General features: G+C 43.6%; 13 protein-coding genes across 13 annotated transcripts; 8 read left to right on the forward strand and 5 right to left on the reverse strand.

The window, feature by feature from the left end:
• Positions 1-3,127: 3,127 nt before the first annotated feature.
• On the forward strand, positions 3,128-4,316 carry K450DRAFT_217751 (uncharacterized protein). Its single transcript, XM_051585091.1, has 2 exons — positions 3,128-3,148; positions 3,406-4,316. The coding sequence occupies exons 1-2, from the start codon at positions 3,146-3,148 to the stop codon at positions 4,198-4,200; spliced, it is 798 nt and encodes a 265-aa protein (XP_051449734.1). The 5' UTR covers positions 3,128-3,145; the 3' UTR covers positions 4,201-4,316.
• A 233-nt stretch (positions 4,317-4,549) lies between these two features.
• K450DRAFT_267385 (uncharacterized protein) lies at positions 4,550-5,617 on the reverse strand (the record flags this gene model as incomplete). Its single annotated transcript, XM_051592836.1, has 1 exon — positions 4,550-5,617. One exon carries the CDS (start codon positions 5,615-5,617, stop codon positions 4,550-4,552), a length of 1,068 nt encoding a protein of 355 aa, XP_051449735.1.
• A 305-nt stretch (positions 5,618-5,922) lies between these two features.
• K450DRAFT_217771 (uncharacterized protein) lies at positions 5,923-6,960 on the forward strand. Its single transcript, XM_051585092.1, has one exon. It carries the CDS (start codon positions 5,970-5,972, stop codon positions 6,819-6,821), a length of 852 nt encoding a protein of 283 aa, XP_051449736.1. The 5' UTR covers positions 5,923-5,969; the 3' UTR covers positions 6,822-6,960.
• Position 6,961: 1 nt separating this feature from the next.
• On the reverse strand, positions 6,962-9,088 carry K450DRAFT_217773 (uncharacterized protein). The gene is made up of 5 exons (XM_051585093.1): positions 8,803-9,088; positions 8,607-8,725; positions 8,337-8,531; positions 7,310-8,273; positions 6,962-7,234 (listed from the first exon to the last, which is right to left on the reverse strand). The coding sequence occupies exons 1-5, from the start codon at positions 8,869-8,871 to the stop codon at positions 7,190-7,192; spliced, it is 1,392 nt and encodes a 463-aa protein (XP_051449737.1). The 5' UTR covers positions 8,872-9,088; the 3' UTR covers positions 6,962-7,189.
• On the forward strand, positions 8,897-10,257 carry K450DRAFT_217777 (uncharacterized protein). The gene is made up of 3 exons (XM_051585094.1): positions 8,897-8,974; positions 9,045-9,890; positions 9,962-10,257. The coding sequence occupies exons 2-3, from the start codon at positions 9,306-9,308 to the stop codon at positions 10,010-10,012; spliced, it is 636 nt and encodes a 211-aa protein (XP_051449738.1). The 5' UTR covers positions 8,897-8,974; positions 9,045-9,305; the 3' UTR covers positions 10,013-10,257.
• A 1-nt stretch (position 10,258) lies between these two features.
• K450DRAFT_276395 (uncharacterized protein) lies at positions 10,259-12,685 on the reverse strand. Its single transcript, XM_051593227.1, has 3 exons — positions 12,031-12,685; positions 11,134-11,959; positions 10,259-11,039 (listed from the first exon to the last, which is right to left on the reverse strand). The coding sequence occupies exons 1-3, from the start codon at positions 12,476-12,478 to the stop codon at positions 10,400-10,402; spliced, it is 1,914 nt and encodes a 637-aa protein (XP_051449739.1). The 5' UTR covers positions 12,479-12,685; the 3' UTR covers positions 10,259-10,399.
• A 571-nt stretch (positions 12,686-13,256) lies between these two features.
• Positions 13,257-14,156, forward strand: K450DRAFT_217787 (uncharacterized protein). Its single transcript, XM_051585095.1, has 3 exons — positions 13,257-13,426; positions 13,499-13,700; positions 13,769-14,156. The coding sequence occupies exons 1-3, from the start codon at positions 13,281-13,283 to the stop codon at positions 14,012-14,014; spliced, it is 594 nt and encodes a 197-aa protein (XP_051449740.1). The 5' UTR covers positions 13,257-13,280; the 3' UTR covers positions 14,015-14,156.
• Positions 14,157-14,285: 129 nt separating this feature from the next.
• On the forward strand, positions 14,286-15,690 carry K450DRAFT_168059 (uncharacterized protein; the record flags this gene model as incomplete). Its single annotated transcript, XM_051584068.1, has 4 exons — positions 14,286-14,446; positions 14,516-14,635; positions 14,723-14,846; positions 14,917-15,690. The coding sequence occupies 4 exons, from the start codon at positions 14,286-14,288 to the stop codon at positions 15,688-15,690; spliced, it is 1,179 nt and encodes a 392-aa protein (XP_051449741.1).
• Positions 15,691-17,189: 1,499 nt separating this feature from the next.
• On the forward strand, positions 17,190-18,353 carry K450DRAFT_195142 (uncharacterized protein; the record flags this gene model as incomplete). The annotated part of the gene is made up of 4 exons (XM_051584494.1): positions 17,190-17,700; positions 17,780-17,927; positions 17,999-18,018; positions 18,163-18,353. 4 exons carry the CDS (start codon positions 17,190-17,192, stop codon positions 18,351-18,353), a joined length of 870 nt encoding a protein of 289 aa, XP_051449742.1.
• A 1,484-nt stretch (positions 18,354-19,837) lies between these two features.
• K450DRAFT_217795 (uncharacterized protein) lies at positions 19,838-21,293 on the forward strand. Its single transcript, XM_051585096.1, has 4 exons — positions 19,838-19,946; positions 20,138-20,283; positions 20,345-20,636; positions 20,720-21,293. Exons 2-4 carry the CDS (start codon positions 20,161-20,163, stop codon positions 21,223-21,225), a joined length of 921 nt encoding a protein of 306 aa, XP_051449743.1. The 5' UTR covers positions 19,838-19,946; positions 20,138-20,160; the 3' UTR covers positions 21,226-21,293.
• Positions 21,294-21,465: 172 nt separating this feature from the next.
• Positions 21,466-22,854, reverse strand: K450DRAFT_217796 (uncharacterized protein). The gene is made up of 2 exons (XM_051585097.1): positions 21,875-22,854; positions 21,466-21,811 (listed from the first exon to the last, which is right to left on the reverse strand). The coding sequence occupies exons 1-2, from the start codon at positions 22,823-22,825 to the stop codon at positions 21,692-21,694; spliced, it is 1,071 nt and encodes a 356-aa protein (XP_051449744.1). The 5' UTR covers positions 22,826-22,854; the 3' UTR covers positions 21,466-21,691.
• A 16-nt stretch (positions 22,855-22,870) lies between these two features.
• K450DRAFT_217801 (uncharacterized protein) lies at positions 22,871-23,910 on the forward strand. Its single transcript, XM_051585098.1, has 4 exons — positions 22,871-23,123; positions 23,194-23,286; positions 23,355-23,398; positions 23,457-23,910. The coding sequence occupies exons 1-4, from the start codon at positions 22,935-22,937 to the stop codon at positions 23,527-23,529; spliced, it is 399 nt and encodes a 132-aa protein (XP_051449745.1). The 5' UTR covers positions 22,871-22,934; the 3' UTR covers positions 23,530-23,910.
• Positions 23,853-25,816, reverse strand: K450DRAFT_217805 (uncharacterized protein). The gene is made up of 6 exons (XM_051585099.1): positions 25,648-25,816; positions 25,295-25,538; positions 24,968-25,221; positions 24,628-24,905; positions 24,306-24,554; positions 23,853-24,227 (listed from the first exon to the last, which is right to left on the reverse strand). Exons 1-6 carry the CDS (start codon positions 25,785-25,787, stop codon positions 24,010-24,012), a joined length of 1,383 nt encoding a protein of 460 aa, XP_051449746.1. The 5' UTR covers positions 25,788-25,816; the 3' UTR covers positions 23,853-24,009.
• Between the last annotated feature and the right edge of the window lie 396 nt (positions 25,817-26,212).

The following is a 26,212-nucleotide window of genomic DNA, read 5'->3' on the forward strand; positions in this document are numbered from 1 at the left end:
GTGCACATACAGGAACACTACATGAAAAATATATAAATACTGTGGTTCTTTTTTTTTTTTTTCAAAGCGCCACTTGAAATCGGTTAAGAGCGAAGAGGTGCCATTCGCAGCGGAGTATGTCTCGGTCATTTGCCAGTCTTTTCCCAGCTGTGATGATGCTACCCATGGCTGCAAGTCCGCATCGTGGGGAATTTGGCGACGGAGTGCCTTTGTTTGTTATACTATGATCTGCAAATGGTCAATAACAAATGACTACGTTGCCTCTTCATGACCGGCCGGCTACTTCTTGAGAAAGGAAACCAGCTAACAACAGTCATGTTTCAGTTTGACATGATAGGGAGTGAGGACAATGCCATTTCAGGTATACAAAGCAAATTGTTGCATTATGTAATAACCTCGGTTGCCCACTCAGTCAGACTCCTTTGTCTGGGCATTCATTCCCTTCAGGGCGGGTGGAAGAACGGGAAAAGGTTGATCATAGTACATAAAATGGCTTCTGTGTGTTTGATGGACGCTGCGGCAGCGAAGCCTAAATCTTTATCCTCCTGTGTCTTCTACCCCCCTGATCTCTCCTTCTCTCCTCTACCATAGGCACTCCTGTTGTAAGCATCACCCTATAGTCTAATAGCATCACAGTTGGAAAAAAAAATGGTTCATACCTATTTTCTTCTTTCTATCTTTTGAACGCTGCATTTCAATGTTCATACCCATCACTGCCATACTTGTTTGTGTTTATTGGCAGATCGCGGGTGCGAGCTTGGGATTACATAAGGTGCGCGCCTCATAGTGGCATGTTCTTCTTTCTGAACCATTTGACCAATTTGTATAACAACAGCTGCATGTACCTCAATACCATCATCCATATTCTGGATCGAACAACCTAGGTCACGCATTGTATATTAAATCGGTAAATCATATTGAACCACTGCCAAAATTTGCGCCACAATGCTTTCTGACTGAAATGCATCTCCAGTCCTTTCATCATGAAACACACTTCATGGAATTGAGTGGTGAGGCGCTTATACGTGAGGATAGGGAGAAGAGAAGCTAATGTTACTGACGCTACATTACCCCACAGGGCCGCTCAGTGGAGCAACAGTCACCGAGTCAGTACAATATGTAGTCAAACCCCCTGTCATTTATATATCTGCAAACCTATCGACTGTCATACACTGTACCTCACCTGTTAATATTCCATCTCCCAACATATTCCATACATCAAAATGGCCACTAGCTATATTTATTTTCACAGCTATTACTTTACTTACCTAAGCACGATGGGCAGGACCCCCTATTATTTACTGCAAGCTCCTGTTGATGTGATGTGTTTGTACTTCATTGCAAGAGTTTCCCCTATTTTTTTATAATTCATTTTTCATTCGTACAATTGTATTTTCCGTAACTTTGCGTTGTCTCATGCATTATATTGCTTTATCATTGGCAGATATTTGCGTGCCGCCGTCCTTTCATCCATCATTATATCTGAACGTAGGCATAACCTAGCTTTTATTACTTATATTTTACAATTAATGTGAATGCAAGCCCGTCTGACAGCTTGTCAATCGAGAAAACCCTTTCGGCCATGGATTGGTGATGACCTGTCAAAATAGATGAATTGAAAGGAAAGTCGATTGATGACCCTACGAATTTATTGTATTCATCACAATATCCCAGCTTTTATGTGATTGCTGTTTCTTTGAACTTGGTAAGCAAGACGAGCATGAGCGTTGTCGCAAGCTGCCTCAAAATTCCCAATCACGTGATTCTCGCCCTGGGCGCGGTGTTTGCTGGACATTGTCATTGTGATGTTCACCCGCCGTCTCCAGCCGTTATTGAACCCCCCATCCCCCATTAAAATCCCATCATCATCTCTTAAACTGTTGTACAAACTCTGTATGGGAATTATGGGGTACTTATCAAAAGTATGGGGAATTATTTGCATAGATGTGCTGATCGATGAGCTTGACTATGGGGATGAAGAAAGAACTGAAAGCTTTGCGGGCACAAATGCTTTTTGGTTTTTCAAACCACAAGGTTATAACAGAATGACTACTCTTCACGACAAAGGTTACCTTACAACATTCAGTTGTGAATGGATTTTAGAGTCCTATACCAACCGTATTAATGGATCATACCGAAACCTTAAATTAGAATGCTGTGATTGTATCATCCCCACTCTTCCTAACTTGAGAGTTTACAGGAGAGCTGTGCGGCCATTCAGTGGCACAATCGCTGCCCTGGATCTACAGCCGCGGACAATTCACTGTGGGGTTATCGGCACGCTTGCTTAACGGGGTCGTGTGCCCGGAACCTAAACGAAATTTACGTCTAATATTATTTGTGCAGCATTTACTTTAGCTGATTTTAATGCTTCCTGGTTGTACTGTGCTCAATCAAGATCAATTCATCGAGATCAATATTTCAGCTTTATGTTTCATTCACATGATAAGACAATGACAGGCATTTAGCAGCGCAATCAATTGTTTTGTATGAAAGTTAATGTGAGTATATGTACATGACAGTGCAACTTTCCACCACTGAGCAGTACAGATGTTATCGATGCGCCAATGTTATCATATTTATCTACTTTAACTTTTTTGTTTGAATCTGGAGGGCTAGTACACGGTGGCGGCGTAAGGGAGTGGCCTAAACTGTAATTGTGAGCATCAATGGTAAATTTTTCTGGGAATTATTTTTATTCAATAGCATTCCGCGGGCCATATACTGGAATGGCCAATGTACGCAAAGCTGCCATAGAATTATCAATAAATATCTTTATCTCATTAAATTTTTTAACAAGACACATCGTTCCCGTATTGTGATTGTGATGCTCTGCGTATTACAACAAAGTGTCCAAGCTTGCAGGCAGTTGTCAACAGTTCTGAGTGGTAGTTAATTCTCAAACTAAATCTGTCTCTAACACGATATTTTTTTTCATAGACAATTTCAATGATCAATTCAGTGGCTAATGTTGCCATCAGGTATTGTTATCAATGAAGAGGATGGAGTGCACGATACATGGATGATACGAAGCCAACATTGTTCGAAAAAAAAAGGTGGTCACGGAATTTTTTTGGCGGCAGCCGAAATTCGATATATTGAGTCGACCAAGCTGCAATGGGTCGAACTTTCTCTTATTTTCGCAATGGTAAGTTGGATATCATGTATTATGAAGGGAAAGCAACCAAAGAATGCATAGATCATCAACAGATGGATGAATAAGAGCTATGGATGGATCGATGTGATACGATGATGGAGAAATAGGCCGAATTTTTCCTTTCATCATGGCCACTTGCATTCTATGATCTGTGAATCCGACATTCTCCAATTTTGCCCTCTTCAAATTCACACCTGACAACTAGGCCATTTTACTAAATTTTACCCATCTTATTGCTCTCCTAACAGCCCCCGGCTAAGAAGTCTACTGGCAAGAAGGTTGCTCCCGCTCCCTACCCCGTCAAGGGTAAGCAAACTACCAAGGCTCCCGCTAACCCTCTCATTGAGAAGCGTAGCCGCAACTTTGGTGTCGGTCAAGACATTCAGCCCAAGCGCGATCTTTCCCGTTTCGTCAAGTGGCCCGAGTATGTCCGTCTTCAACGCCAAAAGAAGATCTTGAACCAGCGCCTCAAGGTTCCTCCTTCCATCAACCAGTTCACCAAGGTTTTGGACAAGAACACTGCTACCCAGCTCTTCAAGCTTGCTGCCAAGTACAGACCCGAGACCACTGCTGAGAAGAAGGAGCGTCTCCGTGCTGCTGCTGCTGCCAAGGCTGAGGGTAAGAAGGTTGAAACCGAGAAGCCCACTGTCGTCAAGTACGGTTTGAACCACATCGTTGCTTTGATCGAGGCCAAGAAGGCTCAACTCGTTGTCATTGCTGATGATGTCGATCCCATCGAACTCGTCCTCTACTTGCCCGCTCTCTGCCGCAAGATGGACATCCCTTACTGCATTGTCAAGGGCAAGGCTCGTCTCGGAACTCTCGTCCACAAGAAGACCGCCACTGCTTTTGCCTTCACTGAAGTCAAGGATGCTGACAAGTCTGAGCTCTCTGCTGTTGTCTCTGCCATCAAGTCCAACTACAACGAGAAGTTCGAGGAGCACCGTCGCCAATGGGGTGGTGGTCTCCGTGGCCCCAAGTCTGAGGCCATGATGGGCAAGCGTGCTGCTCTCGCTGCCAAGGAGATTGCTGCTCGTCAGTAAAAATCTCGCAAATTTTTCACACTGCAACCCTCAACCCAACATTTTGAAAAAAAGTTCCTAATAAATGAATAAATTGTTCATTTTTCTGCGGATACATAGTTTGGTGCATGGAGTTAATGTGCTTCACGTTTTAGAGTTGTAATAGTGAGGGTTATGAGTACAATGGAAGACTGTAATGGTTATCTTTTATGATAGTGTGACTGGGTACAAATTTGAGCAAAGACAGGGTGACATGACAGAGGAAAGATGGGTTACGAACATGCGGTACAAAGGGGACGAATGTAGCTATTGCGCAAAAATGAATATTATGTGCTTTTTAAAACAAAGTAAGAAGAAACACAGAAAAGAACTAGGAATGGCTGTAGGGAACAACTAGCATTTCCAACAAGTCGTTGACCCATCGCTCTCGGACCGTTGGCCATTCTTCGTCCAGAACAAGAGTATGCCGTTCAAGACTGATAAGAGCTCCAGCCAGATGCCGTAAAGATCGAGCATTCATCACAAGATTAAGCCAAGTCTCTCGTTCATTGATCCAACTCTCAGCAACGGCGGTCCACAGCAAAGCCATCTCGAGTTCCACAAGATGAATGGCAAATTGTTCAATATTGCCTGGCGTTCGACTAAGCCATTCATTCCGCTCCGTCAACCATCGTGGACTCTTGTGTCGATTCCCTATATGCGCCTCAAACTCCAACAGTCGTTCTGTCAATGTTCGTATATTACCCAGGATGGAATTTTCATACGATGGTGGTTCATCCGGATCTCCTGTGTTCTGACGTACTGGAAGAGTACTGCCGACGGATAGTCGGGGTACTGTATTACTCATGTGCCGCGCATCGTCGCATGTATCCACTGCATACGGGGTCACCTCTACGTTATCGTTGCTTCCTTCGCTCAATTCATCATTTTCATGTGACAAGCCGTCACTGCTGAGGGCTTGGCGATGACAGTCGGACGAGCCGCTGCTTTCGGTTATATCTTCGTCCAACTGAGTCCGTGAATTTGGATTGATAACTAAATAGTGCAGTGGGTTGGTTTCAAGACTGGTGTCATCACTGGCTGGTAATAAGCGGTCCAGTCGATTAATAAGATCTTCGTATTTGCTTTCAAGCTGCGCTATTCGAGTAGACACATCTTGGTCATTTGGGTCAGAGTGTAATATGTCCCAGATATTTGCGCCGGCGGTTTTGACTTCAATTCGCTTGGGCAGTAATTGGGCGCCTGTGTTCTGGTCAATGACAAAAGGTACAAGCTTGTCGTTGCTGACTACACCTGTGGCTGAGGGTATAAATGATTGAATGTCGGATAAGAGGAGGACTTTCTTGTCGTTGATATTCCGTATTGGTATTCTCCATATTCTGTCATTGTGACGAATGGCTTGGTATTGTGCCTCATCATCTACCACGTTCACATCCATGACCACCGAGCTGTCTGCTGAGCTTACCAGAAACCACTTTTATAAACTCAAAATTTGTGTGAGAGTCATGTGACCTACAGGCTTTGGTTAAGCTGTAAACGGCCACAAGGGCAATATATTGTACTGCAGGCGAAGCCTCAAAGGCATTCATAAACTATCCATTTTACGCTACTTACGCTGGTATGTGATTTAATCGTACGGATGGCGATATAAGCTGTCATGTTGTATAACCATGCGCCGCAGCTGCTAACGCGGAGAATCAATGGTCACAGTTTTGTTCGCTCACTTTTCACTGCCGCAGTGTCTCACGCCTTTCTTCTCATTCTACTTTTCTTTAATACTATTCAACAAAATGGGCCGCGATTATATTGACAACGATTCTTTTCTGAACTTTGAAAATGGAAAAGCCCTGGCAGCTACTACGGAAGATACACCGCAGTATCTGGCGTTCTTCAACCCTGATAATCCCGAACATAAAATGACCAACTTTTGTTGCCGTTTGCGCTTGGAGAAGGAGCAAGATATTGACTCCGTCATTTCCAGTTTAGAGCAAAAGTACCGCAAGGACAATTTGGTTCCAAGATTCTTCGTTGATGAAAGAGCTACTCCTTCCATGGCAGCTTTCGAAACTCATTTCAAGGCTCTGGGATCATCCTATACTATTGAGCATGACACCGATCTTATCATGCGATGGAAGGCTAAGGAGGATTCTGCAACGGCGCACATCAAGAACATGGACGCCACAAATGTGTCGATCAAGCACGCCACAATGGATGATTTGGACGCATTGATCAACATATTCGCAGCATCCTTCAACTATGGTGACAACCCAGAGTGGTTACGCATTAAACTTGTCAAACAATTGAGTATGCCGGATGAATACAAGACAGCTATTGCCGTTTTGACATTGGACGATGGTCGTCATGTTGCTGCTTCAGCCGCCATGCTGTTTTTCCCTAAAAGCAGCTCGGACCTCGGTTTAGTGCAAGTGGTAGGTTCGGATCCAAAGTACCAGCGCTTTGGCTTAGCTGCCGCTTGCACCGCCCAAGCGTTGCAGGATTTTGCCGGTGGTCGTGATATATACCTTGAAGTGTATAAGCAGCTCACTCACGCACAGCGAATGTACGAGAGACTTGGATTTGAAGTACAAGGGACCTACAATTTTTTCCAAGCCTGTGGTGTCCAGACTACTCATCTCATATAAGGCGGTAGTTCGTGATCAAGCAGGTTGTTTTGCGTTCAGGGTCATATAGGGTGATTTAATTAACAAAAAAGAAAGATAGTATTCAAATTGAAATAAAACATATTGACAATGTTGAAACTCAATAGTGTATATACTCCTTGAAACAACTCGGTGGAGTGATAAGGATATCAAATGTAAACTTTATTACAATAACAGCATGGTAAGGATGATTATGTTTATGATCCTCTTTTTTTGTTCCCAATACTTATATCGTCATGGCGCTGGGGTTTCATTCAAAGACGTACGAAAGATGGACCATGGCAAATAGAAATGATTGGATCTACTGTGAGGGCTGTCGATGCATTTAGATAGAAAATGAGAGAAAGAATTTAATAGTTATAGCGGCTCTGAAGATCTTGCAGCATGTCCGACAACTAGAAAAGAAAACAAAAGAACATTCAATAAGGCATGTACATCCATCTTTTTCCCGTTCACCAACCGTATCATACCTTGGAGGTTCCTTGTTCAACAATGTCCTTAAGGGCACCAACATCAGCAGAGGCTTGATCTACAAACTTACGAGCAAGGTCTGTAGCGTGATCTTGCAAATCATCCCACTCGTATCCAGCAGGGTTAGATGAATTTCGAGGGGCCATTTCGTCTTCATCACGTCCAAAGTACTGGCTAGACGAAATGGAATTAGCGCCTTTGAATTGGGCGAGTCGAGTTCTTGCTTCAGCAGAGGCGCTTTCATCGTAGTTTCCACGACCAAAGTATTGATCGGAAGAGATAGCTTTAGCGTTTGAAAATTTGTCACGAGCTGAGGTGGATTCTGATGTAGTTTCATCGTCAAAGCTACGTGGGTTGGAGCCGAAACCAGTCATTCGAGATGAAACATTGACCTTGTTCTGAGTAGAGGAAGCTTGGGGAACAGCACCAAATCCCAGTCGTGACATTCCGAATCCAAGCTTATCTATATCTTCTTGTTTCTCAGTAGCTTGGTTATTGCTGCTGCTGGATACTGAGTTGTCGTTGTACGTGAATCTGGACGAATAAGTTGAACCGGAGTTGGATTCCTCGGCAGCCGCTGCTTCTTCGGCAGCTTCAGCGGCGGGATCGTAGCCAAGTTTAGCAGCCCGCTCACTCTCCTCTTTAGCTCTTGCCTCAGCTTCTTCGAAGTTGAATGTTGCAGCTCCTTTCTTTGCACCAAGCTTCAAAGGTTTGGCTCCAACTCGTGCACGACTGGCGGATGATGAAAGGTTAGATTTACTTCGTAACGAGGCTGTTGTGCGACTAGAACTGGTTCTAGAGGCTGGCTTTGGCTTTTCAAAGTTGGTGAAGAAGTCATCATTTTCTTTTTGTACATCAGGCGTGGTGGTGTTGCTCGCAGCCGACACAGCAGGTGAGAGAGGCGTCGATGAAGCGGGTGTGACAGCCTCTTTCTCAGTTTCAAGGTCCAACAAAGATGGGTGACTAGAGAACGGAAAAGTTTAAAAATTCTGCTACGAATCACCCAAACGATGGGTTGGTACTTACGCTATAGCATCCTCTTTGGCGCGCTGGGCCAACACTTCTTTGTACTTGGTTCCAGCAGGGCTGGAGTATTTCGTTCTAGCATCCTTATTAGCAGATGAACCAGCATGTGCAGAAAAGTATTCTCTGGCAGCTTGGTTACCGCCGACTTTCATTGTGCGAAGTTGATCCCAGGTCCAAGTATCCAAGACCGTTGACCTAAAAAGCCAATGTGTGGCGGCGGTCAGACTGCATAATGGGAGACATGAACCGGGTGTAAACGATCCAACTTACCTAACAAAGCTAATATGAACACCCATATTTCTATGAGATGCAGAACAGTCAAGACACAAGTAGATACCAAAGGTAACAGATGACCATGTTGGGGATTTCGCGTTACAATCAAAGCAAACCTTTGAAGGCGAATGCAGGGAGATTAATTTAGAGATTGCGAGTCATTATGCATGAATGATGGTAATGGTAGGTGTACCTTGTTGTATCTGCTTGATTTCAACTTTTTAAAGACTTCTTGAATTTGCTCTTTGGTAGGCTCTGGCATGACGATGAGGGTTTAGGCAACTGCTGCTGTAAAGCCAGGCAAAAGGCAAATGAGCGGCCGTGGCAGCTGGGAATGAACCGGTGCTTAAAAATGTTCCAAAACGGTAGCTTAGGCAAAAAAAACTTTTATTGCATTTCGGAAGAGGTTCCCTTATTTTAACCTGGTTTTTAAAGGTGAACCGTCGCTCATCTCCTGCTAGACTGATAGCTTCATGATTCAACATGGCATTTTCGCAAATTTGAATCTATCATCCATAGTGGATCAGTAGATGATGCCATTCGATCATACAGATCACTCTTTGTCTGGCTATTCCGATGATTTTTTTTTTTCTTTTCTTGGGATTGAAATCCCGGCAATTGTGAAAAAGAAGCAATTTTTTTCCTGAACATCTGTTTGTTTCCCTTTCCTTCTTTTGACACTTCCCTTCTCATTCAATGCCTGCCGAGCACACCATTGACCAGCAACAGCCTAATCCACCTCCATTCCCACATGGACAACCCCTTCCACCGCCCAACACTATGTTTGCTTATCCGCCACCACCGAATTATGGACCTTACCCTCCTCCACCACCTCATTCAGACGGACCGCAGTACTACGGCAAGCCATTCTACATCCTCCCACCACCAAGTGGACTTCCACCACCACAAGTGTATCATCCTATGCAAATGTATCCTACGCCTCCTCCACACACGGAACAACCACCGCCTCCGCCGCCAGCCATGGAAAATGGTAAACAACCCACTAAACGGAAGCGTCAGAACCAGGCTCCTCACTATGAGGTACTTGATATCAAACCAAAAGGGAATTCCAAACGTCAAAAGAATAGTAAGCCCATGGTTGAAGACGACCATTGCGACTGTGATCAAGTAGGAGGGAGAATGGAATGCGACGCCTGCGGAGCTTCATTTGCACACCCAAAGTGTTTAGCCAAACACCGTTGGGACAGACATATGGATCGCTGGAGTATGGTGGAAGGCATGCTGGACATGAATAAGCAGCAACAAGTACAGGTCATGGAAGTAAGTTGGTGGCCCACTCCGTTCGTTGTTCAATCTGACACATTACTAATCTTTTTTTTTTTTTTTTCCAGGCTGCTCAGATCTTGATGGACATTGCCAGCTATGGTATGCGAGTGATGTGAACCAAATGCAAGCCTTCCGTCTTTGTCCCTATTTCTACCCAACGCTCACTTCCCATTCCCCCTCTTTTCATATATTTTTTTTTGCATTTCCAATTTTTTTGCTAGCTAGCTACCATCAACTAAATCAAACTGGAGTAATATAGTCCATCAGATGTAAATATAAAAAAATCCCTCCCCCCCTTTTTTCTAAACGCAGCAGAATATATAGTTTGGTCCTCTTTACAGTAATGCACGTACGTTGCACGAATGCTTCCGTAATGACATCAGTAATAGGGGCAGCTTAGGATGTAGAAAGATGGCGTGAGCTTTTTATTCGTCTATTGTTTCTTTCTATTTCTAAACAGCCGTATCTCCGATTTTTATGTGTATATGGGATATCGATTTAATTTAAAACAATAAAGCAAAGCTGATCATGACAAGGCCAAGTAGACTTCCCACGGCCTTGCTGCTGTTACCGCTGCTGCTTTTGGAGGAAGCAGCATTGGGGGCGTTCTTATCCCCGGCGACGGAGACATTCGCCTTCTTGTTGCTGGTACTGACTAATTTCTGGTTGGTAATCGGAGTGCCGTCAAAGTTAACCTTGTTCATCAACATCTTCCATGAGTGACTGGAAGACATTTGGCCACGTGGACATCCCTTGTTGCAGGTATGGTAGCAATCATCCGCTGGCCATACGGGTTGAGCAGAGGCATTAGGATGAGTCCAGCCCAAGTCCAACCCACAGTCAGTGTAAGGCTCGAATTTGTCAAAGCCATAATAGTCAATCAATCCTGCGATGGCGCCGGTCCATGCTGCATTGTAGTCTTGTGTCACCTCAGAGTATTCATAGTTTGAACGATCGTCATGGTATGTGTCATCGATATTAGGTCCTCCTTCTACTGCTCCGTACAAGATGAATCGTTGCTTAGTCTTGGATCCAGTGAAATCACCCTCAACCTCATCTTGGAATCTTCCTCTCATAGGATAATCGATGTAGGCGTTGTAGGAAGACTTGTGGTAAGGCATTTGTGGATAATTGTCTCCAAAGCTATGAAGCATGAAGGCATCAGCAAACAAACATGACGAGATGTTTCCTCTATAAGAATAACTCTTCTCCGCCACAAATTTTGACTTGAACTTACCCAACGACCCACGAGTAGCCATAATCTCCGAGAGCATAGTTGATTTGTTGGATGGCAAAAGTGGTCAGTTCCTTAGACTTGGGATGATCCCATCCTAAAGACTTGGCAAAGGCTAACATCAAGAAAGCGATGTTACCGGAATAACCAACAGAGCCCCAATGGTCAACATAAGCCAATCCTCTTGGAGTGAACTTGGCCTGTTGCTTGGGTCCAGGGAGGAAGAAATCGAAATATTCCACAGCGTTGTTGTAGAAGAAATCATCCTTGGTGAGTGTATACATCAGAACATGCATACCGGCACCCTTTTCATCCCAAGAGTATTCGTACCACGACTCGTTACTCTTTTGGTACCAATATTTTGCTTGATCCAACCATTGGGGATCCTTGGTAGCAGCATACAACCATCCTGCATTCCAGGCAATTTCATCTTCATAGCGAGTGGATGGGTACCAGAAGGTAGCCCACTCAAATGCATTTTGGCTACTGTTGACATAGGAACCAGGATGTTCAGTTGCCAATTTGTAAAGTCGAATAGAGTGATCAATGAGCTCGTCAGCATAAGTGGAGTTGTATTCTCTCCAGATAGCAGCGGTAGCAGCCATGGCTGCACCATATTCACCAGCAATTTCAGACGCCGGATCATCGGCAGAGCTGTAGTAAGCAGTATGAGGAAGACCGGTAGGAACCCAATCCTCATATTCCTCAGGAGGACCCCAGTAATTGAAATCAACGTCCAATTCAATTTGCTTGGAAATGGGTCCCAACGCGGATACACCAAGTTGACCGACAAAATGGGTATCATTGTGGTGAGCGTTGATGAGATAATCTTCAATCGGGATAGAATTGAGTAAGCTGACTCTAATTCTATTTTTTCATTCTAAACGGTTCATTACTTACCAGCACCCCACTTCATCAACTCAAGACCTTCGGCCAATTCATCAACAGACTTCATAGCATCTCCAAACATAAAGATGTTGTATGCAAGTTGAGTGGCAGTAAAACCATATGGAAGACCCCACTTCATGGTATTGGCGGCTTCATACCATCCTTGACTCAAATCTTCACCGTGTGCACCAATGCAGTTTTTGCAAGAGTGGCTTCTCCAGGCCAATCTTTGGTAGGGCAAATGACCCGATTTTTGGGAATGGTAAAATAGGTATGATTTGTGCATCACTTCGGCATAATTGTATTTAGGCTCGGTAGGAGCAACATATGGCTCTGTAAGCGGAGGTTTGGAAGGCGTCAAAAGCGGACTGCCATCCTCTTCGCTTGTCTCGTTTGTCTGAGCTCGAACTGTGGCAGTAACTCCCACAAGTGCCAATAAGATGGCTTTTTGTATATACATCTGTGCTGAAATTTACGAGATGTGGGGGGATTCTCTCTGACAAGAGGTGTGTGTGTGGATATATACCCTAAGTGGGAAAAGAAAGGAAACTGTAAGATCGAAAGAAGATGGCCAACCGGTAGGTGCCTAGTTATAAGGAATTTTTCATATCCATATTAAAAATAAAACAGGTTATGAAGGGATTGGCTCTACCAGCCAGAACACTTGGGAGAGAGGAATTAACCTAGAATTGTCGTTCCAGCCGTGAAGGTTTTGGTGTCAAATGGAGACAGGTATCGCCATCAAGGCAACAACTTGATTGTAAATAGGCCCGCGTAGGTTGGGCGAATAAGCTAGTTGACTTTGCAAATCAACTGTTATTAAACAAAGGTATTTCACTGACGGTATACATAAACTTGGGAGAAATTATGTTTTCTATTTTGTTGTTTTCTTACCGTTCTGACAATGTGCTTTTGTCATGAAGAATATTTTCACGGAACTGACTTTGCTTTATGTTACACACAACGGTTTGGTAATTCTTTGCTCAGAGGCTAGCGAAACAAAAAGACTATTGAATAAGAAATGAAGTACGATTATGTAGAAAACGATGTATATGAGTTTTGTATCTTTCTTTCGTTTATACTACGCTATAGCTTGTCGGTACCCGTGATTTTGTCCAACCATTTGCCTGGTTAGAGCCGAAGAATTTCCTTTGCTTTCAAGTGTCAGTCAGCACGATTTGCCTTTTCAGGCTGACTCAGGCTATTTGGCATGTGAAAGAAAGCCCGCCTAAACCAGTCTGCTCTTTCCCTTCTTCACAACCATGGACTCATTGACAAAGATTATTCTCGATCCCCAGTATCACGATATACTGGCTATTGTCAAAGGTCTCAGAAATGGTATTGTGTATGGTGCCAAGGTGCGATTCCCTCATGCCGTCGTTATGACCTTCCTGTTTAAAACTGGCCCGTAAGTTGTTGTGATCTCTGAAATGGCGGCCAATATGGCATCATAAGCTGATCACCAAGCTTCAACCTCTAGAATCAAGGATAAACTGCGTTTCATATTTAATGCTACCAAGCAACACGCAAAGAACCTGGGCATGTTTGTTACCATTTACAAGACTCTCCTATTGGTTCAAAAGCACATGAACGGAGGAAAGGAACAGGACATACACTCCTTCTTTGCTGGCATAGTTGGAGGTTATTATGTTTTCGGTACCAACAATAATATTAATCAACAGGTATGGGATCAGAGGAGCAGTAGTGGGTTTGTGTGTGCTGCAAATAGTAATTTGAATTTCTTCCCTAGATTGTCTTATACCTTTTCTCACGTGTTCTCATCGGTTTGGCCAAGGCTCCTGTTGAGCGCAAGATCATTGATGCACCACAACATACTTGGCCGGTGTTTGCTGCGTTGATATGGGGTGTGGTCATGTATCAGTTCAGACATGAGAGAAATGTCTTGCAACCATCCCTTCAAGCTTCAATGCAGTACCTTTACAACGACTCGAATAACTGGAACTCTTTGCGCAACTTCATATGGCACAACAAATAGACCATTTACCTAGACTACGCATATTCTTCTTCCCAAGTGTTTCATTATATCCTTTGCTTGTGTTCAATAAAAAACCCAAGTGTTGTGTGCAGGCTATCATAATGTAATTAAACTCAGCCAATATCGCTTTGGGTTCAAATTGGCTGGAAAAAAAAAAAGAAAGTCAGGTTCAACGCACAACAACGCACGCGGCTAGCCATCCTCAACTTGTTTCCATCTTTCTCTTGAATCCTTCTTGAATTTCTTGGCACTTCTTGACTAACTTGTGGCGATGGGTATATCCGGCCTCATTCCCATTCTGAAATCTATTCATGCAAAAGTTCACATTCGAGAGTACAGTGGACAGTCCATTGCGGTCGACGGCTACGTGTGGCTCCACAGGGGCGTCTTTTCGTGCGCAATGGAGCTTGCCATGGGGAAACCCACAGACAAGTAAGTTTATAGCGCACGGGTGGCCGCCATCTTTGATATGCCCAATCAATGCTAATTCGCGTCATACAGATATATCCAATATTTTATGCACTATATCAAAATGCTAAAATTCAACAAGATCGACCCTATTATTGTGTTTGACGGCGGAAAGCTACCCTCTAAGCGCCATACCGAGGAAGATCGACATGCGTATGTATTTCATTTTTTTGCTCGCGGTCTGCCCCGCCACCTCGGCACTATTTGCAAGGTTACATCCATTCACACCACTGTTCACAGGAAACGCGAAGAGTATAGGGCAAAAGGCATGGAATATTTACGTGTCGGTGACCGGAAAAAGGCTTTTGAATGCTTTCAAAAATGCGTCGATGTTACGCCTGAAATGGCATATCAAGTCATAAAGGTTGGTTAAATCTACATCAGGAGCCATGGATATTCTCACTCGCGGTTAACCATCCTCGTCGTAACCTTAGCAATTGAAGAAAGAAAATGTGAAATATGTTGTTGCTCCGTATGAAGCAGATGGTCAATTGGCTTATCTTATGAAATCTGGCAAAGTGACCGCCGTCATCACGGAAGATTCAGATATGATTGTATTTGGCTGCAAAACCATCATCTTCAAACTGGATAAATATGGTGAAGGCATTGAAATTAATTTGGATAGACTATCGTCCGTCACCGATATCAATCTGAAAGGCTGGACGACAAGTGACATTCGACAAATGTGCATCCTTTCCGGCTGCGACTATTTGCCTTCTTTATCTGGTATGGGTCTCAAAACCGCCCATAAACTGTTACAAAAGTACAAAACTGCAGATAAGGTCATTCAGTTTATACGATTCGAAGGAAAGATTCCTGTGCCGGTAGATTACGAACTGGACTTCAACCGTGCTGAGTTTACCTTTCTCTATCAGAGAGTGTATGATGTGGATAGTGGGGAGATGATTCATTTGACGCCTCTCCCGGAAAGCCTAGACACCAACGACATGTCATTCCTGGGTAAGAAACTCGACAAGGATACGGCCACCAAAGTTGCCCAAGGCATTGTACATCCATGTACGCATAAACCCATTGTTGATATCCAATCGCATGCGAGATACGATAACAAGGAAAATATACCAGTAAGGATCTCAGATTGGTTTCTGTCGCTTATCGTGTTCTATGCTTACTTTCTGCATTCCAAATTTAACAGCCAAAATCCAATGTACTTTCTACACGTAACGGAGAGAATAACAACCAAGCTTTAGCTAATCAAAAGTCCATTGCAAACTATTTTGGTATGTCCAACGCTTTGTATCTCATGGTAACAAAGAAAACGAGAAAGCTAATTCGCATTGCCTTAGCAAAACCATCCACAGCATCACAAAATCAAAAATCGTCAGCTGGACTTGCTAAACCTAATAGCCAGCAACCACTCGTTCGACGTGAAAGCAGTTTGATGGGGTCAGTCATGCATGATTTGTCTATATCATCCCAATCTTCCGACTCTTCGACACCAGCCATGAGCGTAACACAGGATGTAGTCCGTTCTTCTACGCCTCTGAAGCGACCATCATCCGATGCACTTGGCGAGCTTAATGATCACGGTCGTGTGGATGTTTTGAGGGCGCGTACATCCACCCATACATTGGGCGATAAACGAGTTGACCGATTGACCCTGCCTCATACTGGGCCCTCGGTTGTCCAGCACAGAGGAACTGTGCCATCCATCTCAACACAAGCTCGCACTATACGCACCGTCAGTCGATTTTTCCTATCGTCTGTCCCCGCCAAAAAGAAAGAGGAGCCTCCTCTTGCTACTCAAGAAAATGCTGGCATTGACCGTCTTTTGCTGGCTCAGAATGACCGCCACACTGACAAAATCCTCCAAGGTATAAAAGCCAAGTTTGGCATGGAAAAAACAGTAAGGAAAAGCAGCATGCGCATATATATTTCAACGCTATGTCACAATGCTGATTTTTTTCTGTCAACTTTTCAACAGACAAAGAACATTCAACAACCATTTTTAAACGAGCTCAACACCAAGTCGAACTTGGCAAGGCGGCCATTACAATCTCTATGTAAGTTGGAAGCTACTTTTTCTGACAGTGACTACATACATGTCTGTTGCTGACACCATTTTGCATTTATCTATGTCAACCTTAGCCTCCAACAAAAATGTACCTCTATCCAAACCGTCTAATAAGCTGTCTCCAATGAAAGCAACGCAATCTCGCCACGAATCGTTACAAAAGTCTACAAAGAGTAGCCAGGCCAAGCAACTCAATCTTCTCGAGCGATATGGATATCATGCTGCATCTTGAGAAGCGCATTCAATGATCGACATTGAATATACTGGACTGGCATTCTTACTTTCCAAATTTCTGCAAGACTGACGCATCTTGGTACACTTCTTTATTTACCCATTATCTTGGTTTCTTGTCGTCTTCAGTTTTCTCAATTTGCTTACTGTTCCCTGTCAAATTAATTGCTTTTGTAAATTCTTTTTTTTTTCTTTTACATAACCTTCATCTGTCTTTTCCAAGCTTCTCACCATCCATACCAAATTAAAATCGAACATCTGATCCATCAAAAATGGGCGTCAGCAGCCATGTGTCGCAAATGTCGTACAATGTCTATTGAAAGGATTTAGCGAATGAGAGCATAATGTTTATTTTAAGCTGAAGGCTCGAGTCTTGATGTAATTTATTGCATTGTCTACTTCTTTGTTTCAATTCAATCGGATTCACTTTCTTTTCGTTCCACAATGTCCTTTATCGCTACCGCGACCAGCAGCTTCACTTCCTCCCCTACACCACCACCAGCGACCGTGGCTAGTACTGCTGCGACTGATGGCCCTGTGATGCTGGCTCTCATCATGTCAGTCATGGTGACTTCGATTTGCTTCGTGGCATTCTTGTGGCAATGCATACAGTGCTATGTTTGCTTTCGAAAATTGAACTGGTCTCAGGTCATCGTGATCCTCATGTGCCAGTGTGTACTCGGTGGAGTGTTCTCTGCCTTATGCTTGGCCGAGTACCTACTTTCGATTTCCTGTGAATTTCGGGCTGTGGCTGAGCTGATTGCCATTAACATCGGCGACTTCTTGCTGCAAGCTCTGTTACTGCATCGCGTATACGCTATCAAGCGTTCCAAGTGGGTCCTTATCACCGGTATCTCTCTTCTTGCGTCGATTATCATCTACATCATGATCTCATTGGCTGCTGGCCAGCTGGTAGCCATCCCAGTCAATGCATTTGTATGCGTTACCCAGTCTCGTATGTATCACGTATTCCTTCGAACAAAGTGGATGGGTGATGGTAAAACTGTTAAACTTATACTTTCGTACCGATATAGGCGCTTGGGTTATCTACGGCAAGGCGATCCTCGATATCACTTTCTACTTGGCGGCCTATGTTATGTTTATCCTGCAAGCTTATCGGCAGAAAATATGCTTAGAACTCAGCCTTAAGCAAGCTCTCCTACACAATGGCTTGCTATACTGGTAAGTCGATGACCAGCTGCTATTCAATGGCCAAAAAAACTGACCCATGTTTGTCTTTGTATTGCAAATAGCCTTCTTGCAAGTGGGTACGGTATACTGGTTGGAATCATAGCGTTTATACCTACGTTTTTGCCTTTGCTTTCCATTGTTCATCTATTTGCATGCAAGTCACCTTTCCTTTATCACTAACTATTTTGTCACAATGGGTTTATTGATATCCTTCAACTTATTTTAGGGTGTATCATGTCCTACTTTATCCTCAAGCATATCGTTATTATATGTGCACAAAAACCACATGGAAATCGGACAACTACTTTGTACCCCTCTGGCAAGGACAACACAGCAGATACCCTTTCTCTCAATCTTACTAGACTTGTAGAACTACCTGCTCCAGAAAGAAGGGATAGCGGCATGATTAGATATTGATTCTCTTGAAACATGACCTGCTCTTTATCACATAAACTAGTGCTTGCTTTAATATTCCTCCCTATAAGTAATTTAAATATTTTCCCCCGCCTTCAATTGTACGTGGTCTCATAATTGTTTAGTTTGGAGGGGTTGCAATGTGAGGAATATATATCAATATCGGCGGATTTGTGTCGACTCCTTGCTGAAGCAGCAGGTGATACTAATTTACTGAGTGGGGTAGGGTCAATGGATAGTGCCCCTTATTAACCCCAAAATCGAGTGGTTAAATTGCTTGTGTAGGATGCGTTTTTCATTCCATTACACTTTCTCTTTCTCCTACGCAAAATAATGGATCCAGGCCACGCATTTCTTGAAAAGCTTAAGCTAGTACCTAATCTAGTCAGCGAAGACCCAGCAACCATTACTCCAGTGAGATTTTCAATCTTGTAACCTTATGCTGCAGTTATGGATGTTCTAACATCTCTCTATCAGACTAACAGTAGCTTTATGGACTTGCCGTTTTCTGAGTTTTCAAAGATACTCGATCAAAGAAGATCATCGGCAGCTACTATTTCAAGTAATGCTTCGTCGTCAACCGATCTTAGCACTACCAACGAGGATTCTACATGCTTGTGGGACGCTCAGATTGGATTTCCCGAAGAAGTCACTGGACAAAGAAAATATTAGTGACTGATTGTAAAATAGCAGCTATGTTTGCAATCCATCTAAATATCAAAAATCTGTTCAACTCTGTCTCCTACCATTGCAGGATTTCATGCTCTAACTGAATGTGAAATACTCATTCACCGATTGAATGTGTGATACACTCACCAGCCAATCCCGGAATACTCAGACAGATGGTTACACGCGCTTTCATAGATTGATGGGTTGAGAATGAAATATGTGCATAAGTACTGACATAGAGCAACGAGAGAAGATTTGAGAACCACGACAGTGTCATTGCCCATGAGCAAATGAATAGTTTCGTGGAGTTGATGGTCGAGAACTCTGGCAATCGTCCTTAGTATCGTCGGTCATGCTTTCACATGCATCGGCTATCGTATATCTTCCACTTCATTCTCCATCATCTTAGAAAAAAGTGCTTAAGATCATCACAACACTGATGACAGTGCTACGGATATTCGAAGCAATAGGATATTGCTGTTATGAGCAACCTTGCCCGGCGGTTGATGCTTTATATCATAACTTATGAGCATCATTTTTATCGGTGTGATAATCTGTTCTAGTGGCAAATTTATCGCCTTGTTTATGGTGAGATTTTGCTGGCCAGTAAGACACGCCCACTATATTCGTTTGCAAGAGTGTATTCCTACATCAAAGGAAGAGCAGTTGTATCTAGTAACTTGTACTATTGCTAGTTCAACTTGAGCGGGGAAGTGGTGTCCTGTCATCGCACCAAGCTGAACTCAGTCCACCACAAAATTGACGATGACAAAATAGAAAAAACCTCGGGCACAACCTTACCACTGCTTTCTTGGAAATTTTTTTTTTGTGTCAGTATTTTGGCCGTGTTGGTGTAATTGACTTTTGAAGAGATCTCTCCACGTTGGCAAACCGGTACATTCAGTTTCCTTCCACTCTTTTGTCAAGGTAAGACCAAGATCTCTTCCTCAAACCTGTGCTCGCATACGGAGCACCAGTGTGACCAGACAATACCATCGATCCTGCTGCCCACAATGTCATATGGGGGCACTTTGCATCATAGCCAACCATACCCCTATATCAACGCTCTATTCCAACCCGTTGCTAACGTTTTTAAAATTTCTAGTCCTCTTTCCCAGATTCTCACTGTAATCACAATACCATGGAAGATGAGTTCGATTACGAGTCGCTGGGCACCAACTCCACCATGTTACAGAACGCGATAGCGGGAGCGCTAGCTGGTATAGGCGAGCATTGTGTCATGTACCCCGTTGATAGCATAAAGGTGAGAAGAGTGCATACAGCATCTTGCGTTCCATACTCCTAAACTTCAATTGTTTATCTAGACCCGAACGCAAGTTATCACTTCAACTACCACAATCAGTGCCAGTGAGGCTATGGCGACAGCAGCTCGGGAACATCGACAAATGATGGGAAATAATCTGAAGTCGCATCGGAATCTGTGGCGAGGCGTCAATTCTGTTGTAATGGGAGCAGGCCCTGCTCATGCTCTCCACTTTGCCACGTATGAATTTTGCAAAGACCGATTTAGCGATGGTGGAAATAGCTTGGTTGCTTCTGGCGCTGCGGGCGCATGTGCTACGCTTGCTCATGATTCGCTCCTCAACCCGTTTGACGGTGAGTGTTCTGCATTACCAGTCAGACAATGTTTTCAGTACCAGTTGAAACTGACTCCTTTTTTTTACCATCTCATCTCTTAGTTGTCAAGCAGCGCATGCAGCTTCAAGATTCAACCTACAAAACTGTGCGAGAATGTGCTCGAAAAATATATACTCATGAAGGTTTAATCGCATTTTACATCTCTTTACCCACTACTTTGGGTATCTCTATTCCTTTTCAATCCATACAATTTGCTACATACGAGTATTTCCGGAAAAAAATCAATTCTGATGGAGGATACGACCCAAAAACGCATATGCTTGCAGGAGCTATCGCAGGAGCTACAGCTTCTTCCATCACAACCCCATTAGATGTGGTCAAAACATTACTGCAAACCAGAGGCTCCAGCAATGACCCCCGAGTGAGAAACGCAAAAGGACTTTGGGATGCTATCAAAATCGTGTACGACTACTATGGATACAAGGGTTTCCTTCGCGGATATAAGCCTAGAGTGCTTACACATATGCCGAGTACCGCCATTAGCTGGAGCGTATATGAATATTTTAAGTTTTTCCTAAAGGGTGAGAGCCAGCACTCTCGCCACTGATGAACTTTTCAACATTGGACTCGACTTTTGAGCGACTCGTGTACAATAGCGTATATAATTTTTTTCTTTCCTGACTCTATTATCCAAAAACGTTTCAATTTTTCTATATCTTTGCGGTTTCCTGGCACCGTTCCTATTACCCAGGCTGCCTTCCGTCAAGGCATCCCGGCCGCACCACTGGCCATTTGGCTCCTCCTCGAGCACCTTTTTTTTTTGGGTTATTATATTGCTACAAGAAACTACGTTCGACTCTTCTATCTCTTTCTTTCTTTTTTTTTTTTTTACTTTATTTATATTTAGACTTAGCACACTCATCGTATATGTGGATGCTTTCATGCCATCATGTAAATAATGTAGAGTTTTTTTCATGGCCTGCAGCAATATCGGTTTGTTTGATGTGGTGAATGGAAGAAGTGTACTACAATACAAAATCATCAAATGAAGGTATATGTTTGCTTCGTCAAATTCACTTGCAGAAAGCAACAGTGACATCCTGCAGGTCGCCAGTGCGATGTACCTGGATATCTGTGAAGTTGCTCTTCTCCAGCAAACAGGTCAATTCGCTGACACTGCGTTCTCGTCCTCCCTGTAGGTGATGGGTTTAGGCCACATTTTGAAATAGAATAAAAAGTTTACAGGTGAGACTTACGGTTTGAACTAGCATATTAACATCTTGGATGGCGGTATCTTTTGGAGTTACTTTTGTGTCGTCTTCAAACAGCATATCAAAGATGACTACGCCAGCACGCCGAGCCTTTGATTTAACCAGTGCAGCATGTACATTCTTGAGGATGATTTCGCAGGTTGGATCGTCCCAATCATGCAAAATCCGGGATAATAAGATGGTATTGATTTCGCCGGGAAGCTCGGGAAGTGGATCGAAGAAACTGCCTTTCAAGAATTCTACGCGATGGTTGATAGGTACGTCTTTGCGCATATCTTGGGCTAGATCTACAATATGCGGCAGGTCGAATACCATAGCTCGTTGGCAACGGGGGTTGGCATCCAAAAAGTGACTGCAAAATCGTCCTGTACTTCCTCCCAAGTCCAGAATACCCGACACCCAATCTAACTGGACCATTTTCACGATCTGTGGAGCCGACATATTCACTGCACTTTCCATAGCACGCTGGAATCGTTTGGCTCCCTCTGGGCCATGATAGATGTGTTCGAATGCCTTGGCACGATCACCTCCTTCGATAAACCCAAATGATTCCTTCCAGCATGTTGAACCAGATACCACAGATGCTTCCAAGTTCTGCCACAGAGGATACAGCATGTCGTTGGAATGATTGATGTATCCTACCAAACTTTGTGGGCTGGATGTGGTCAGGTGCTTTCTCGTTTCTGGTAGCACGGAAAAGCGGTTTTCCGCATCCATGGAAAGGAGATCCAAGCTAACGCAGCATCGTAAGAGTCTCGATAATCCATCAGTCGTCTCAAAGGTTTGGTTGGGAAGCTTCTTTGCAAGCTCTTGCACTGCCAAGCCATTCTTATGCTGTGCGAGCGTATCGAAGATACCAAGCTTCACAGATGCAAACAGAACCTTTGAATAGCGGAAGCCATTAACGAGGTCTGTGATATTGGCAATGCCCCGCATGAAAGTTTACTTGACGAAAGGAAGTGGTGAAAAAAATGAGATAAGTGCGATTTATTTTTGCTTGGGGGATTTTAATCATACTCCCCGGTCGTGACCCTGCTTGCATCCAATGTACCGACCAAAAACATCCAGTCCCTCGACATTGGCCAAAAGATTGAGTGGTAGCTATCAAGCCAGTGCTATAGCCACATCTCTAGTATCTCCTCTTTTGGGTGCAGACGATCAGCTTGGCTTTTCGAAACAATCATCCAATGACTCGGCCATTCAAACGGTGGAACAACTGAGCAATTGCATAAGGGTAGGTATTGGTTCCGCAGAAGCATCCTTGAGTCCCCTATAGAATATTTTCAGATGTGTATATGTCATAGGCAAGTATAAGGAGATCTGACGTCGCCGAAGAGACCTTAAAGTCGGCCAAAGCTTTTACACAAGTGGATCAGTATCTAAAGAACACTCAAACAGTAAGAAACGCTTCTTTTGATTGCAAACTTGAGGAAGAACATCATTGAATATAATACGTCAATCAAAGTGTCTTGATAAAATGGATCAAACTCTTGAAAAGCTGCTTCAAGTGTAAGTACGAACCGGTCGCCCGTCATTGCGTTTCCTTTGGCTCACACTGCAATACTAGGAACGGCAGTATCGCTAAGGAACTGCATGCATTGGATGACATACAAGCATCCTTATCAATTGACAGATTCTAGCGAATAGCCAATGTGTCATTAGACATGGTTCGGGATGGCAAATGCACAATACTACCGAACCCTTCGGACGGCATGCTATATGGCACCGACGGGCGTTTCTTCGTCGTTTTGGAAGATCCAGCCCATCAAAGCTAACGGGCCATGGCCAGCCATGAACCTCAAACATCCCCGCAGCCTTTCGATGCTTCACCTATTGTAATCCACACCAGCTAGCCTGGACTGCCATGCACTACGTAACGTCCAGCCTATGTCATCCCATTACCTCTGCCGACAAAGTCGTCAGGACGAACCAGAACGAAAAATTGACTTTTGTTTATGCGAGCAATGACAGTTTATACTTACAAAATACAAAAAGAAAGAAGGAGAACTAAAAAAAATTACCATGTACCTCTACAACTAGATCTTTTGAAAAAAATAATATATAATTTCTTCTATCAACGAGGGGCTGGGAGTGAAGTTTAGAGTGAACTTTTTGAGGATTTACTGGGATTTCTTATCATCCTTTTCAGCAACAGCGACAGGTTTGTCGGAAGTAGGTTTGACACCGAGGGCGGCGAGACGCTCCACAAGACTAGGATGGGACTTGTTCCATGCAGAGTAGAGAGGATCAGGGTTGAAGTTACCCAAGTTCTTAACGTTCAATTTGATCAAAGATGACCGCAAGCTTTCGGCGTATCCCAACTTGAGCGCAAATGCATCTATAGACGTGGAATTCAACAAAGTATTAGTCACTCTCAGTGTCGTGCCGTACAACTTACTACATCAGCTACACTTACCAGCTTCGTACTCGTTCTTTCGAGAATAAACATGCATCAAAAAGTTGATGACATTCTCAACCGGGGCGTAGATATACTGGAACAGGATAAAACCAATCAAAATGGGTTTGGTAGAGAATCCGAAAGATTGGTAAAGGGCAGTGTTGCTAATGAAAAGAGAGAAAAGCCAGAACAGGGCCAAGAGATGAAGCTGGGTGACAATCAGGATCTTGAGAGTGTGGTTCATGGACCAGTGACCAAGTTCATGGGCTGCAACACCAAAACACGGTCATATTTAGTCTCGGCCATCTCTACACCCTATACCAACGTCAAGCAAACTTACCAAGAACAGCACACACTTCCTCAATGGTAGAGTGCTCAAGAAGAGTGTCGAAAAGTACGATACGCTTGTTTTTGCCGAATCCAAAGAAGTAAGCATTGGAGTGACTGGATCGCTTACTGCCATCAATGACGAACAATTTCTTCAAAGGGAAATCAATACGAGAAGCAAGAGCTTCGATGTCTGATTTAAGTTCACCATCCTCCAAAGGAGTCAATTTGTTGAACAAAGGTTGAATGACGGTAGGGTAGAGAGTAATCATAATCATTTGGAAAACAACCCTGCATAACGGATTAGACACATAGCGTACAAATGCCATTTGTTGTTGATGTTGTAGACTTACATGAATATCCACACGTAGAAGAAGAAGTTCTTGCCAGCTGACTGGATGATCCAAAGAAAAGCAGCCACAAGTGGCAAGCCAATAACAGCGCCGATAGCATGGCCCTTGAGAAGATCGGTAAAGAACAAGGAGAGAGATTGCTTGTTGAATCCATGACGTTCCTCAACGACAAAGGTAGAATAAAGCGAAACGGGGAGTGACAAGACAGTAGAAATGATAGCATAGACGCAGAAGAACACCAAGGATTGGGTAATCTAGAATGTATGGTTTCTTTTTGTTAAGCTCGGATAGAGCAAAATTAGGGAATAACCGAAGAATGCCTCGTACCTCATATTCCGGACCGAGCCCACCAAATTTGTACATGAGAGAGCCAGAGTAATCCCACAGAAGTGGGAGGCCATCGTACACAATCATAGCAACGGTCTGTACTTGACCGTAGGCAGTTGCGATGAAATCAAACCGCGATTTATCGGCACCATATGCCTGAGCCTTTGTAAAATCTTCTTCTGACACAATGTCGGCCAGATTCTTAGGCCTCTTGGGTTCCAAGTACTTTCGGTACTGACGCCAGCTGATATTAACAGAAGATAGAAGGAATAACCAAGGGAATGCATTAGATTGTGAAGGAAGGGTTGCGTTTGTGATCAATGGGATCTTTGTAATAGTATGTGTAATCTAACCTGAGATACGTCTCTAGTCCATAAACAGCGAATGCAAATCCCAATACATATTCTTTGTATGTGATGCCTGACGATAGGAGAAGCTCATTGACGCGATCTTGCACAGCTTCCGCTGTCAAACTGTCTTTGATGCTTGACATGCTAAAAGTTATGCACTAAGGGACAGGGCGAAATTGAGGGGAATATAACATTTTTTAAATTTCAGCGCAGGACTGACGTACTTTGAGCCCTACGCAGACAAGGCCAAATTATCTAACGTAGTGCGATCATACTACTCCAACTGTCTATACATAACGACCTTTCCATCCCAACCTGTGAACAAGTCAAATGAGCAAAATATCAAAGATACAAATCCATTCAATTGCATATCTCACCTCCAAATGTTTTTATCAATATCTCTTTCACGTACTTGGGCTCAAGAACCTCCAGTCCATCTCCAAGTTCACATGGAATAGCCAGTGTTTTCACATTGAACCTGGTGCATGATTTCATAAGCTCAACAAAGCATAGTTCCAAATCTGCGTAGCTTGGCCGACTGCATGCACGTTGCTTTGATACAAGATAG

This window comes from Umbelopsis ramanniana, assembly GCF_025399195.1.
Source record: "Umbelopsis ramanniana AG unplaced genomic scaffold K450scaffold_1, whole genome shotgun sequence".
NCBI lineage: Eukaryota > Fungi > Mucoromycota > Umbelopsidomycetes > Umbelopsidales > Umbelopsidaceae > Umbelopsis > Umbelopsis ramanniana.

Excerpts from the sequence above, each read along its gene's own strand:
- K450DRAFT_217771 (XM_051585092.1), top strand. The coding sequence starts at position 5,970 with ATGGGCCGCGATTATATTGACAACGATTCTTTTCTGAACTTTGAAAAT.
- K450DRAFT_217773 (XM_051585093.1), bottom strand. The coding sequence starts at position 8,871 with ATGCCAGAGCCTACCAAAGAGCAAATTCAAGAAGTCTTTAAAAAGTTG. Across the intron at positions 8,274-8,336 it reads GCCAAAGAGGATGCTATAGC|TCACCCATCTTTGTTGGACC; the intron begins GTAAGTACCAAC and ends TCCGTTCTCTAG. Across the intron at positions 7,235-7,309 it reads TTGAACAAGGAACCTCCAAG|TTGTCGGACATGCTGCAAGA; the intron begins GTATGATACGGT and ends TTTCTTTTCTAG.
- K450DRAFT_217777 (XM_051585094.1), top strand. The coding sequence starts at position 9,306 with ATGCCTGCCGAGCACACCATTGACCAGCAACAGCCTAATCCACCTCCA. Across the intron at positions 9,891-9,961 it reads AACAAGTACAGGTCATGGAA|GCTGCTCAGATCTTGATGGA; the intron begins GTAAGTTGGTGG and ends TTTTTTTTCCAG.
- K450DRAFT_276395 (XM_051593227.1), bottom strand. The coding sequence starts at position 12,478 with ATGTATATACAAAAAGCCATCTTATTGGCACTTGTGGGAGTTACTGCC. Across the intron at positions 11,960-12,030 it reads GTTGATGAAGTGGGGTGCTG|ATTATCTCATCAACGCTCAC; the intron begins GTAAGTAATGAA and ends TCCCGATTGAAG. Across the intron at positions 11,040-11,133 it reads GGCTACTCGTGGGTCGTTGG|CTTTGGAGACAATTATCCAC; the intron begins GTAAGTTCAAGT and ends CATGCTTCATAG.
- K450DRAFT_217787 (XM_051585095.1), top strand. The coding sequence starts at position 13,281 with ATGGACTCATTGACAAAGATTATTCTCGATCCCCAGTATCACGATATA. Across the intron at positions 13,427-13,498 it reads TTCCTGTTTAAAACTGGCCC|AATCAAGGATAAACTGCGTT; the intron begins GTAAGTTGTTGT and ends TTCAACCTCTAG. Across the intron at positions 13,701-13,768 it reads ACAATAATATTAATCAACAG|ATTGTCTTATACCTTTTCTC; the intron begins GTATGGGATCAG and ends TTTCTTCCCTAG.
- K450DRAFT_217795 (XM_051585096.1), top strand. The coding sequence starts at position 20,161 with ATGGAAGATGAGTTCGATTACGAGTCGCTGGGCACCAACTCCACCATG. Across the intron at positions 20,284-20,344 it reads ACCCCGTTGATAGCATAAAG|ACCCGAACGCAAGTTATCAC; the intron begins GTGAGAAGAGTG and ends TTGTTTATCTAG. Across the intron at positions 20,637-20,719 it reads GCTCCTCAACCCGTTTGACG|TTGTCAAGCAGCGCATGCAG; the intron begins GTGAGTGTTCTG and ends CTCATCTCTTAG.
- K450DRAFT_217796 (XM_051585097.1), bottom strand. The coding sequence starts at position 22,825 with ATGCGGGGCATTGCCAATATCACAGACCTCGTTAATGGCTTCCGCTAT. Across the intron at positions 21,812-21,874 it reads TTAATATGCTAGTTCAAACC|GGAGGACGAGAACGCAGTGT; the intron begins GTAAGTCTCACC and ends CATCACCTACAG.
- K450DRAFT_217801 (XM_051585098.1), top strand. The coding sequence starts at position 22,935 with ATGTACCGACCAAAAACATCCAGTCCCTCGACATTGGCCAAAAGATTG. Across the intron at positions 23,287-23,354 it reads ATCTAAAGAACACTCAAACA|TGTCTTGATAAAATGGATCA; the intron begins GTAAGAAACGCT and ends CGTCAATCAAAG. Across the intron at positions 23,399-23,456 it reads CTTGAAAAGCTGCTTCAAGT|GAACGGCAGTATCGCTAAGG; the intron begins GTAAGTACGAAC and ends CTGCAATACTAG.
- K450DRAFT_217805 (XM_051585099.1), bottom strand. The coding sequence starts at position 25,787 with ATGTCAAGCATCAAAGACAGTTTGACAGCGGAAGCTGTGCAAGATCGC. Across the intron at positions 25,539-25,647 it reads GGACTAGAGACGTATCTCAG|CTGGCGTCAGTACCGAAAGT; the intron begins GTTAGATTACAC and ends TGTTAATATCAG. Across the intron at positions 24,555-24,627 it reads GGAAGTGTGTGCTGTTCTTG|CCCATGAACTTGGTCACTGG; the intron begins GTAAGTTTGCTT and ends TTGGTGTTGCAG.